General features: G+C 50.9%; 1 protein-coding gene across 1 annotated transcript; it reads right to left on the bottom strand.

Moving 5' to 3' along the window:
• Positions 1 to 6674: 6674 nt before the first annotated feature.
• On the bottom strand, positions 6675 to 8416 carry LOC123075298 (uncharacterized). Its single transcript, XM_044497940.1, has 2 exons — positions 8300 to 8416; positions 6675 to 7913 (listed from the first exon to the last, which is right to left on the bottom strand). Exon 2 carries the CDS (start codon positions 7883 to 7885, stop codon positions 6860 to 6862), a length of 1026 nt encoding a protein of 341 aa, XP_044353875.1. The 5' UTR covers positions 7886 to 7913; positions 8300 to 8416; the 3' UTR covers positions 6675 to 6859.
• Positions 8417 to 13412: the final 4996 nt, after the last annotated feature.

Here is a 13412-nt window from a genome sequence, read left to right as displayed (position 1 = left end):
GGGTAAATTTAGCAAATTTTAGGGCAAGTTAGCAAATTTAGCAAAAATAATTAGCAAAGTTAGCAAATTAGGGCAGTAGCTGATTAGCAAATTTTAGGGCAAGTTAGCAAAGTTAGCAAATTTGGGCAGTAGCTGATTAGCAAATTTTAGTTTTTTGTTTTTTAGCAAGTTAGCAAATATTTGTAGCAAGTAAGCAAAAAAAATAGGTATAAAAAACAGTAGCAATTTAAAAAAAACAGTAGCAAAGTTTAGAAAAACAGTAGCAATTTAAAAAAACAATAGCAAAGTTTAGAAAAACAGTAGCAATTTAAAAAAAATAGTAGCAAAAAATTAGATATAAAAACAGTAGCAAATTAAAAAAATAGTAGCAAAGTTAGCAAAATTTTGAGCAAGTTAGCAAAAACAGTAGAGAGAGAGAGAGAGAGAGAGAGCAAGTTTGTGCTAGGAGTTAGCTATGTATGAACCCTAGGAGCAAGTTTGTAGCTATTTTGGTCATTTTTGTGCATTTAAGTACAAGCATGCTTTTGCTTGAATGATATATGTCATTGATGTTATATGTTGGTTGAATGTCGAAGAATATCTGAGTGGCCTATGTTTTGCCGGAATGTTGATTCATTTTCGTTCGGGCAAATTTCACGCGCTCCATATGTCCACTTTTTAGCAAAGGTTATGCCAAAAAATTCCGTGATTTTCTGCATGACTTGTGCTAGAAACTAGGACATATGGAGTACCCAGGATTTGCGGAAGGGGAATGAATCAACATTCCGACCAAATATAGCTAGGCCCCTTTTTTCTCTTCATTATATCTTTTATTTACAATTGTTGAATAGGAAACATGTCTACCGACGCCGAAGTCGCGGGTGGTTCTGCTCGCCTCGAAGACCCCATCGAGGCAGCAAATCACTATTTCGATTACCTGGACGAACACCAGATGGGGTTGCGTGGTGGCGGCAGTGGCACCAACCTCGACACCGACGCCGACACTGGCACCGGCACCGACACCACCCCCGAGACCGGCAACGATGTTGTCGTAGCCGGTAAAGCACCGAAGAAGAAGAGGACACGAAGACGAAACGAGCTTGGCATCGGAAAAATTGTGGTCACGGAGATGCACCCCAAGAAGTTAGAGCCAACGGCGCCAGAGGATGCGTGCTCTTGCTGGGGCAATCAACTTGGATGCATCCTCAGGGAAACCGCCAACATCAACGACGAGAGGTTGAGGCTCGTACCACATATGGAGAACATGCTCCTAAAGAAGTTGCACAATAGGTTCTTGTTCCCCGGCCAAAATGAAAAAGACTATAAAGATCCGTGGGACGATCCTGCCATGACAAAGATAAACGACAAGGCGATGGTGACGTTCACCAACGACTTGTCCTCCTGGAAAGTTCGGGTGAAAAAAGCGATTGCGAAGAATGAACCGTGGTCCAAGATTCATGCTGACAATCCGTCAATAATGGAAGAGGACTTTGCAAAATTCAAGGAGAACCTTGGTAAAGAAAGTGTCAAGGCAAAGTCGGAGAAAATGAAGGCACTCCAGGCCAGGAACACGCCTCCCCACCGCCTCGGAAGCCATGGTTACGAGGGGAAGAGGCACGTATGGGCCAAGGAGGACGCCGAATGTGAAAGTCATGGAATCCCAGACCCCTTGGCAGAGTTCACCGACCCGGTGGAGCATGACTGGATCAGGGCCCAGTACAAGTGGGACAAAGAAAAAAAATATCTTTTACACGGACCCGAACACGAGGGAGTTCATGAGACTTCTGGTAATTGTTATATTACCACATTATCATATTAGCTTCCAATCAATTCGACTGCAATTTTTGTCACATTAGTAAACCATCCACGTTCCTTTTGCAGAAAGAGCAACACCAAAAGGCAGCCGAAAGCGATGAGTCATCACAGTCGTCGGCGAGGCCCAAGTGGGACACCCCATTCAACCGAGCCCTGAACATACTGAAAAAGGTCCCGGTGGACAAGCCGCCGTCCTATGGACGTGTGCATGGCGTCGGAGATGGTGCTCGTGGAAGACATGCTACCACGAGGAGCCAGAGGAAAGAAGGAAGAGACGGGCCGTCACTCAGCAGAGCATCGACGAGAAGGTCAAGATTGCGGTCAATAAGACCAAAGCTGAGACCAAAGAAGAGTTGCTCAGGGCCGTCTCTGCAGCGGTCACTCACGCGGTGGTCAGCTTGCTTCCGGCACTATGGGATTTCACGAAGAACAATCCAAATGCACGGTCGGAGGATTTTCCCCTTCCCAGCTTTGTCGGGAGCAATTCGGTGAACACCAGAGCACCAGCACCTTCTCAAGCAATCGCAAAAGGTCCCGCCCCTGTTAATAGCAGCCCGACATCCGTCTCTTGCATGCTCGGTGGGCCTTCATCGCTGGCTGAGCTTGACGCCCTCACGGTAATTACGCGTCATACCCTTTTCACTAGCATGTCTATAGTCTTCCGTTTCAGTTGCCTTTCGGATGTTTGACGTCGCAGACATGTCTCCTTCGTAGGCCGACGACACTCCATGCACCATACTCTATGACATCAAGGGCCAGAAGGTGGTCGTGGGAAAGGCAACGATCGTGAAGCCGAAGGACCGCATGTTCCACAACCGAGAGATGCCCGATGGCGTCTTCAAGGTTAACGTGGCCAGTGCCTTTGCGGACTTCGAGGATTTGCCTCCTCCGGTACTAGTCGATGACAACGAGACCCCTAAGATGATTGGCGCATGCAAGGGCTGGTTCTTGCCTTGGCCGAAGTCTCTTCTTCGTCTTGAGGCGCCCAGTATCACGCCAACGCCACCTTCTCAAGAAGGTATGAACACCACCCACCTACCACATTACCTGCACCTGTCGTGGCGAGTGATAGCGGACGACGCGAGGGAGAGCCTCCATTAGTGCCAGATGATGTAGCCCCCATTGTTAAAGAAGTAAATGTCGATGATGACATGGAGGATGATGATGACCCAGACAAGTATTTCAATACCGCCTATGATGATGGAGGATTGATGGCTCAGGACGACGAAGACTCAGGCTATGAGCGTGGAGATGATGACTTGATGCTGCCTGATTTGCCGGAGCCGGAACGTCCTAAGGTGGAATGTAAAAAGTCTCTCTTCAAGCGATCCTCGCAGGAGACGCCTCCAGATGTCGCTTGTACCCAGCAACCCCCCGAGGCCCGTCCACTGATTAGCCCGATGACACTGGGGGTGGTGGTTAGGGAAGGTATGGTGGGCTCACTACCGCCACCCACCAAGAAGCAAAGAAGGAGACCGGACAAGAAAGGCCCTAAAGGAGCCAGAGCTGCTTCAAGCAGCCAGCCGCCTCTGGAGCCCCGGGTGGTAGACAGAATACCTGTGGAAGGTGCGCAACACTTCCATGTCGCCGGCCAGCCGATCCTACCTGCGAAAGCGCTAGAGCACATACTGAACAATGATCTAAGGAGACTCCATGAAGATGTGCTGGCCAGAGAGAAAAGCCTTCTGGTCGCGGAAAAACCAGGATACCCGCTTTACGCGGCTCAGGTGCCGGGTGGGAGGTTGTACGCCGAGAGATGGCCCGCGAATAAGTTCATCCTGCGATTTGACTACATCTACAACATGTTCCACATGACCAAGCTGGATTTCCAGTTCATCCGCATGTATGCGCTGTATCTGAACTACTTCATCAGGGTCGAGAACATCAAATATATCTGTGTCACGGACCCGTTCTATATGCACGAGAGCTTCTTGTTGGCAGTTTGCAAAGAGCACCGTGACTATGCGAGGAAGTACCTCGGTGAATTCATGATCGCTAATAAGGACAAGGAAGCGATTCTCGTGCCTTATCATCCCACGTAAGTCATCCGCACATATCCTTTCGTAAGTGTTAATCATTCCTTTGCAAGCATGGAGGCTAATTTGAGGCGTACTTAATTTGCGCAGCGCGGGCGGGGGGGGGGGGCGTCCTCATCGTTCTGTACCCGGAATACTTCCATGCGATGTACTTGGACTCATCGAAGAACCTCAGGACAAAGGATTACAAGAACATAAAGAGTGTTCTCGATAGTGCCCTGTTAACCTTCAGCCTGTCTGGTGGATATATCAAGGTGAAAAAGTACAGGAATCGCGGGCTGGCTTTCGGTCATAAGACCGACTTCTGCTGCATCCAGCAACCGCACACCAGTATGGCTGATGGATTCTACCTCATGCATCACCTACTCGAGTACAGAAGGGATAATCAACGCCTTCGCATGTCACCTACTACCAACGATGCCGAGATTGTCAGCTGGGCCAAAGCATAGGAAGGACACCGGATCATCGAATCAGAGCTGAGTTTTATCACGTACAGAGTGAACTTGCCCAAGTGATCATGAAGCAGGTCCTCGAATCAACAGGGATGTTCTACCATGGGCCAATCACGCGGGAAGATGTCCGAGCACTGCTACTCGCTCAGCGTTTGGACCTGAAGCCTTTCAAGAAGCTCGGGTGCTTCCTCCCTGACTATGAAGATTGGACCGCCGACATGGAGGACTGTTTGTTGATGACAATGTGTCGCTACTGTCTTTTTATGACAAAACTTTTGAATTTATGCACGGCGAAACTATGTGATGTAACTAAACCGTGGTCCTGAACTAGCGTAGATCGCTCTAGTTAATTAGTTTGGGTATGAGGAACTTCGTCATTTATGTTTACTATTGGTTGCTTGTATTTTGCTAATTATGCCTCCTTGTTTTCTTAAGTACATTATGTTGCATATTATCGTTCAATTCATCAACTCACGATGCAGGTACATAGATCAGAGATGGCGAAGGGCTACTATGCCGTGTACGTTGGGAGGGTTCCAGGAGTCTACGACCACTGGCCAACCGCTCAGGCCCAGGTGCACAGGTACCCGGGTGCTAGCCACAGAGGGTTCGACAACAGAGCCAAAGCGGAAAGTAGTTACTTGAGGTGGACACTCCAGCCTGAGCAGGGGCGGGACCGCCGGTACTACATAGTCGCGCTCTTGCTCATGCTGATTGCTCTTCTCTTCTACATCATGGTTTAGATAGAGATGATGAAACTTGTGTGTGTGCCATGACCATGCAGCTGCACTTATTCGAGACATGACATGATCGCACTTGTGTATTGCTATTTTTGAGATTTGATGATATTTGTGTTGAATGATAATGATGATGGTATGACGAGACTACTGTATGTCTATGATATGATGAGAATAGTATATGTTTACTATGATCTGATGAAACTATTGTATAGAGCCTATATAAATACAACACAAATACGTAGAGGGGTGCGAATTGCTGAAAGCAGGAACATTAGTAGTAGCGCTGGAAAGCACCTAGCAGTAGCGCTTCCTGTGGACAAGCGCTATTGACAGGTATCAGTAGCCCTGGTCCAGGAAGCGCTACTGCTAACAATACTTACCGGTAGCGCTGCCCCTACCAGCGCTACTGCTAGAACTTAGCTGTAGCGCGCTAGCAGTAGCGCTTGACCCAGCGCTACTGCTATGCATATATCAAGCGCTGCTACTAGGATTTTCCCTAGTAGTGGGAGACGGGCCGGCCCACATGGGTCACTAGGCCCCGCCACCTCCCGTGGCCTACTCATCCTCGGAGGAGTCCGCGCCTTGTTGGTAGCCGGTGGACGTGAGGTCGATGAGGAAAATGGCGGCGCCTCGCACTCGTCGTCCCACAGGGTCGGCTAATGGTTCATCGGCGGCGCGTAGGAGGCGCAACTGGCGTTGCTCTCCTCCGTGATCACGTGCAGCTGCGCCTCCACGGCTGCCGCTTCCTGCCAAGCGACGACTTGAGTGCGGACGACATTGTAGATGGCATGCTACTCCGCGATGAAATTTGGGTTCGCCGCGGCCATGGCCGCCACAGCCTCCTCGCTCACGCGCTCGCCGTAGATATGGCCCTCCGCCAGCCGGTGCTGGTTAAGAAAGAACAGGTTGTACCACTGTTCCTCCTGCGTCGGTGTAGGCTGCACCTCCGCCATGGCGGCGTTGAACTGCGCATGCGCCTGCTCCATGGTGAAGCCGGCTTGAACAGGAGGCGCGGGAGCCGGGGCGGAGTCGTCGAAACCCGTCTCCATCGTGGTGTCGTCCTCGTCATCGAAGACCTCAAGCGAGCTGGCCGGCCTCGATCCGCCTAGCACGGCGGCTATGCCAGGTGGCGGCAAGGGCGGCCACGACGTGCTTCATCTCCGGCTATAGACTGTCCCACAGTGCTTTCCCGCTAGCGGTCATGGCAGATGCAGTGCAAGGGAGGAGGATGTGGAGGGGCTGGTATTGTGGTGTGGAGTTAGCCGGTGTGGCCGCCTTTATATAGAGAATTCCGGTGAGGCCAGGCGTCCGGGTGTGTCAATGCACGGCGCCGGAGTGGGTTTCTCGGCCGGGGAGCTTGCTTAAGGGGCTGCAGACGGATGGACAGCGACATTGAACGGGCGCGGTAGATATGTGTCCCGTCCAGTCACGCATCTCCGGCGTTGAACAGGTGCGGACACCAGAGACGCGTCAATGGCGGAGGCAGTGAGAGGTCGCGTCCGCTCTAAGTGTCTTTAATGTTGAGCGCCGCGCTCTACAACGACATGAATGCGGGCAGCTCGCGCCGGGAGGGAGCACACGAGGGAGGTGGGAGGTGTTTTTGGTGGGCCGGTTTCTCTTATGACACTCTCTGAGTGTTTGATGTGCTGGTTTCAACGACAGGCTTTGATACTATAAATTTTGCACAACCATGTGCGGAGAACCAATACATTTTATACGGCTCATCAGGTTTTTGGACGAAAGACTCGATCGCCTCTGTTTGTATTGCCTCCTCTGCTTGCTGCAAACTCCGGTCACTTAGGAGTGCGTTCAAGCAATGGGGTGCGCAGCTAATGGTCTACATTAGATATGGGTGGGTGTTTCTGTGCACTCTAGTTCTAGTTGAGCTGCTCCGAGGAGCTGAAATATGGCAGTTAAAACCCATGGCGATGACTGATTCTGGAAATCTACGTGTTAATTCAGATGGAACGGCCTTGTTCTCACAAGAATAGATCCCATCTTCTTTGCAGCAGAATGGGTCTTGACGGGATATTCTGCCCAACTTGGCGAGATCAACCTTCGTATATTGCCACGGCCATGGTGAAACTAGGACTTGTGAAGATATCTCAGCGATTTCCCCGACCGCTAGATCGACCAAGGGCGTGAACCGGGGAAGTGATTGAAGTGACTTGAGGCACTCAGCGGTCATCCCAATAATGTCCGTGCCCTCAGTTAGCCGCAGTGTTACCGTGAAGTAAACATATGCCATTGGCCTCTTGAGATCTTCGTGTTTGAAGCCTAGCATTGCCAGCATACCATGCTCTTCGGAAGGGCACGTGTGCACCATGAGGCAGCGGCCCTGGGATCCTTGCTCCTCCTTATACCAGAGCGCCCTCCCTTGAAGAAGCTTTGTGACGAGAGGGCTGAGATAAAACCTATACTGGGCAAGTGTAAAGCCGTCCTTCAAGTCGCGCAGGAGCCTGTCGGCCTTCTCCACGGACCGCTCGAACTTTGCGACGTCCGAGGATCTCAGCAGGTTCTTGTTTGTGCCCAAGGCAAAGAGAGACTTGGCCTTTTTGGGGGGAGAGGGCGCCCCTTCGTCTTGCTGCAGCTCCAGGTTGGAGAGCAAGTCATGGCACTCTCGGAAGGCTTGTTTGATCTCCATCCTTCGACGGAGCAATGCCGTCTCAGTGATGGGCAGCCTGTTCGTCCTCTCAAATTTCAGCTCCAGGTCGTCATGCGCGGTCACCAGCCTCTTCATGAGGTCCTCCTGAGAGTGCTTCTCCCCGCGGAGTCCGAACACGAAGGAGACGGCTCTATTCACGGCTTTGTCCACAAGTGTCTGGACCACCATCTCCGGCACTTTCTCCGCCATTGTCATCATTTTTTCCCTGAAAATAAATACAGAAAGCCTAAAAATCCGAAGTTAGATTTTCAGACATGGCAAATCGAACGTTGTTCATGGCACTTTATATTGGCGCGAGGATGTCAATTTCAGTTTGAAAGCACGGCAATTTTTCTGGCAGAAAAATAGTTGATGCAGATTTGTCATGCTCGCCAACTAGCCTTGACATCCTCGGCGAACACAACTTGACATGAAAAAAGTTCAATCTGCCATGCCTAAAAATTTGATGTCCGCTAGATATCCAGGTCCAAGGAACATGAGTGAGATGTGTGTTGACTGTTACTGATGAACGCATGATAGGATGTATAAATCGATAGGTAGCGGCGTATACTGTTAGAGAATCGCATATCCGCATAGTGAAAAGGAATTCGTATAGAGGGGGGAGATGATCACCTTGTCCTAGTGCGTGTCCGGCTTCAGTTGGGGCGGTGAAACGAGATGGGCAGAGGAGTACGGGATGGGTGAGACACAGCTGCTAACCGAGTGACTGCAAATGCAAATGGGTTGTAGTGTGGCGATGCCTGGGGACAATAATCCTTTGCTTATATAGTGCCCGTGAAACAGCAAGGGAAGTGGGGAGCGCGTGATTATGAGAGCAGTAGCAATCCAGAGTACATGCCCGTGATAGGTGCCCATGGGACCTCACCACGTACGGCATGGCATGCAAGTCACACTGCCGGCCGGATCACGGCATTGCTTCGGCGCCACCCGCGCATGTCGTCGGTCGATCGGGTCGTTTGCTCCGGCGCCACCCGCGCAAGTCGTGGATCGAGTCGTCTGCTAGTACGTGCATGGGGCCCGGGAATCGGCGGCCAAGATTGCCCGCTTGTAGTTGTAAACGATCGATGAGAGCATTTACAGCCGGGCGCCTTAAACCCGTCTCATACGCCTAGACGGGTGGCCTGGTCATTGATCGGCCACGTTTTTTCGATTCAGCCGGACGTTTCAAATGGGCCTCAAACACCCGGGCTGACCGGCACCCCTCATATTCAGGCGCCCGGGCACGTCCGCCACGTCGGACCCGGTCCATGTTGGCCCAACCGACCCACATATATTCGTCCCCATCCGCTTGTCGGAGCAAACCCTAGCCATTTCACTACATTCCCCTCAGCCACCCGAGCTCACCTCCGGCGAGTTTCGGCCTTCTCTGACATTGCAGGCAGCGTATCAGACTCCGACCACTCCAAATCCGTCGACTGGGGTGCCATTCCGTGCGAGTCGGAGGAGGCAATGGCAGTCGCATTGCACTACGCCGCTCCCGGGAGGACAGTGCCCGACCGACGAACGAATCCGCCGCCGCGACGCCATAGCGTCAGCTCACCGGGCGCTCGGGTCCTCTGGTGTTGGATCCTCCTGGTCCTGACAGCCGGAACACCTCTTCTTCCCCATCATCGGTCGTGCAGACTATGGGTCCCACCCGGAACGGGTGGCCTGCCGTGGGAAGCAGAGGATAAGGGCCGCCGAGGCCGTATCGCGGCGGCTGATGTGGTGGAGCAGGCGGCCGCAGAGGAGGAAGCCATCCGCCCACATTGTGAAGAAATGGTAGCGGAGAAACACGCGCGCCCTCGCCCGAGAGCAGAATCAAAGGAGGAGTGCCAAATCCAGAGGTCCTGTGTGGCCACCGCCTCAAGTACCACACTGCAACCGCCTTTGGCGCCTTTGTACATCCCCTGCCAAGCAAATGGGCAATTCTTCCATTTCCAATGCATGCAGTCGATGCTTCCAAGCATCCCAGAAAATCCTCTTGCTGCATTTCTGTGCTAGGATCCGAGCAGTGTCTTCCGCATTGGGTGTTCTCAAGTATTGCGGTCCAAACACTGCCACCACTGCCCGACAGAACTTGTAGAAACACTCTATGCTGGTGGATTCGGCCATGCGCCCATAGTCGTCCTGTGAGTCATCGGGAGCTCCGTATGCAAGCATCCTCATTGCTGTCGTGCATTTCTGGATGGAGGTGAATCCAAGTTTACCGGTGCAATCCATCTTGCATTTGAAGTAGTTGTCGAACTCCTGGATGGAATTCACAATCCTGAGGAAAAGCATGCCGGTTCTTTGCTTTCACCCGCCCCGGCGCCGAGCCACCTCGCCGCGGCTTTTCATTGCTCGCCAGTAGCTGAGCGAGGGCGGCGAGCACCATGAGATGCTCTTCTTCCTGGACGTCGGCCTCGGCTTCCTCCTCCAGCAGCGCAGCGAGCACTTCCTCGTCATCCGAGTCCATTGCCGAGGCAGGCAAATCGCCGAACACCTTGCGCGCGGTGGGCGTGCACCCGCCGCTAAACTGCCCCTCCGCGGCCGGAAACGGCGGCGGGAAACGCCCAGCTGGTGTCGGAGGGGCTGCCGCGGCGAACCTCTGCTATTTTATCGGCGGGAAATGGCTATCTACCGGTGAAAGGCGGCGGGGCGGCGCCGGGATATACCTAGTGGCGGCCGAGAGTGCGGGGGGTGGGAGGCGAGTCGGGGAAGAAAATCTTGACTTTTCACCTGACGGCGTGGCCCAGCCACGCTTTTCCCTTGCGCCGGAGCCCCCAAGCGCCCGGCGCTTTTCGTCGTCCTAGGGGCGCGACTGGGCCTTTTTATGGCGCCGGCGCCGAAAAAGTTGCCTAGGGGGGTCTGTTGAGGACGCGGCTGGAGATGGTCTGAGGCAGCACATGCAAAAGCAAAAACAGCCCGACACACCACACCTCCCCGCGGCTGCGAGCTTGCAGGTCTCCCTCCCAGCCGTATCAAGGACCTCCAGGAGCCGCACACAGCAGCAGTCAGGCCAACTCCGGCAGACGCCCGTGTCGAGCCCCTGCGGTCCAGATCAGGCCCATCCAGCCTGCGCCTCCACCTCCATCTTCCACGACCAGGACCTGGAGCAGGCACCGCGACCGAGACATCCGAGGACGAAGCAGGCTCGGGCGCTGCAAGGCAGCCACTCCTGTCCGAGCGCCGTCCCGCCGCCATGGCCTCGTCACGCCGCCGCCCGCTCGTCCCGCGCCATCACCTCCTGGAGGATCCACCGCGCCGCGACCAACTCTCCCGCGAGCCCTAGCCGCCTCCTCCTCTCCGCCGCCTGCTCCGTCGTGCGCCATCAGATCCGCCGCGCGCCGCCCGGATGACGCCGCTCCCCCACGCGAGGGAGGCCCATCGGGGCGCGCTGACCGTGCCCGCCGCCTTCGGTGGCCGGGCGCCGCCACTACCGCCGGCATCAGCGGTGGCGGCGGTGGCTAGGTGAGCTCGAGGTGGGTGGGAAGCTGGGAGGGGAGGGGAAAGTTATCCAAAAAAAAAAGATCGCTGGGAGAATCAATTGGGCAACGACTCAGACGCAAGTTTCTTCGACCCATGGTTCTTCGTCTTCCTAATGCTTAGCTCAAGTAGCTCGCTGGCCGCACAATGCATTCGCCTCCTTGTACGTACGTACGTACGTGGGAAGTTGGAACCTTCCTCTCGACCTGTCGATCGCGGACCATCGTGGACTGTGGTGCCTGTTGTCTTCACCCTGCACTCCTCCGTACCACTATCACAGTATCGCTAGCTGCTTTTGGATTGGACCGGCCTCGCCGCTCGACATTGAACCATACAAAACATCCAGCCAATGAGCCAACCTTTGGTTCTTCACGTTGTTCAGGTCTATTCTTTTTTAGTTTTTCCTTGTGTTGTTCATCTCTAACATTCCGCAACCCAGTCTTTCTTCAATACACGAAGTACACCATGTAGAAATTTCAATATTGTCAACATTGTGAAAAGCAACATGAGCAAGGGTAGGTTTTTGTGATTGGCCGGGCTCCCCTGCTAACAATGCTAGCCAACGTCGTCATAGTCGGCAATAGTAAATTTGGGCTTATTTGATGACCATAGTATACTTGCAAGAGTTGGACTACGAACGTTTATTAACCGGGTTTGAAGTATTTATTGGTTTTCTTTGTTTTTTATACATATTTATGTACACCAGAAACATTTCTTATATACACGTTTAATATTTTTCAAATAAAGGATTAATTTTTAAAACAATATTTTTTGATGTCTGCTTTTTTCCATAAACATTGTATATTATTTGTATACATCCGGAACATTTTTTATATACACATTTAATATTTTTCAAATACACGGTTAAGATTTTTTTTTTCTAAAAATATATCTTTTATGTCTACTTTTTCTATACACATTGTATATTTTTTGTATATATCAGGCACATTTTTATATACACGTTTTACATTGTCCAAATACATGATTAACATTTTTTAAACTTACTCCCTCCGTTTCTAAATATAAGTCTTTCTAGAGATTTCAATAGAAACTACATACGGATGTATATAGACATATTTTAGAGTATAGAATAATTCATTTTGCTCTGTATGTAGTCCCTTATTGAAATCACTAAAAAGACTTATATTTAGAAATGTAGGGTGTATATTTTTTATGTCTACTTTTTCCCATACATATTGTACATTTTTCATATACATAAAAAACATTTTTTATGCACACTTACCATTTTTTAGAAGCATGATTAATATTTATCGAAAAATAATGTAAATTATTATTTTTAAGTATTTATAATATTTAGAAGTATTAACAAAAGTATAAAAAGGAAAAAAACAAAAAGTTAAAGAACACAGTTAAAAAACCATCGGTTTTGAGGCCTACGGCCTCCCCCGCGCTGAGCCGGCCCAGTCTGGCGCTCTCTTCAGGCTCGGTAGCAAAAAAAACCTCTCGCTAGATGAGAAGATCCAGCTTCTTAACTTTTTTCGTTCTAAAAACGTAGAAATAAAAGGGAAAATTTTGTTTTTGCCACTCTAAATTTTTCCAATTTTCCTTATGCCACTCTAGATTTTGATATTTCACTTTTGCCACTCTTAGTTTTTGACAATTATCACAATTGCCATTATGTGGCAAAAGCAAAATAATTTTATTTCACTTTTGCCATTCTTAGCTTTTGACAATTATCACAATTGCAACTTTGAAAATTTTGCTTTTGCCACAGGAATGGCAATTGTGATAATTGTCAAAAACTAAGAGTGACAAAAGTGAAATGTCAAAATCTAGAATGGCATAAGAAAAATTGGCAAAATCTAGAATGGAAAAACAAAATTTTCCCGAAGTAAAAACCATCACGCACCCCCTATATGGGCCGGCCCAGCATGGGGCGATGCAGGCGCCAGTTTCCGAAATGCACACAAACGGGCGCCTGCAGGGCTAAATAGGAAACGCCGAAGATCCAGCTTCTTAACTTTTTGCTGCTCCTCTTTCAAACCGGGCTTTCTGTGGTACGACCCACATAATGCGGCCCCGGGCCAGATGATACTGGTCCCCACTCCGTGCTGGGCCCACATGGAGCTTAATCAATCACCGCTTGGCGGCACAGTTCCCGGTCCACGCACCCCTTTATTGCGGTTTGGTGAGCGTTAGCATTCGGATATCCGTAACAAAATCATTTTCCTCTTGGCGACGCGGACGCCACAAGGACTTGCACTTGCACGCCGTGGTCAGTGGTGGAGCTGGTTAAGATGTTCCGATCATCCGCAAG

The sequence above is a fragment of the Triticum aestivum genome, chromosome 3D (genome assembly GCF_018294505.1).
Source record: "Triticum aestivum cultivar Chinese Spring chromosome 3D, IWGSC CS RefSeq v2.1, whole genome shotgun sequence".
Classification (NCBI taxonomy): domain Eukaryota; kingdom Viridiplantae; phylum Streptophyta; class Magnoliopsida; order Poales; family Poaceae; genus Triticum; species Triticum aestivum.
This window is presented reverse-complemented; position numbering and strand designations above follow the sequence as displayed.

What these genes read in the sequence shown, in the direction of transcription:
- LOC123075298 (XM_044497940.1), bottom strand. Translation starts at nt 7,885, where the DNA reads ATGATGACAATGGCGGAGAAAGTGCCGGAGATGGTGGTCCAGACACTT.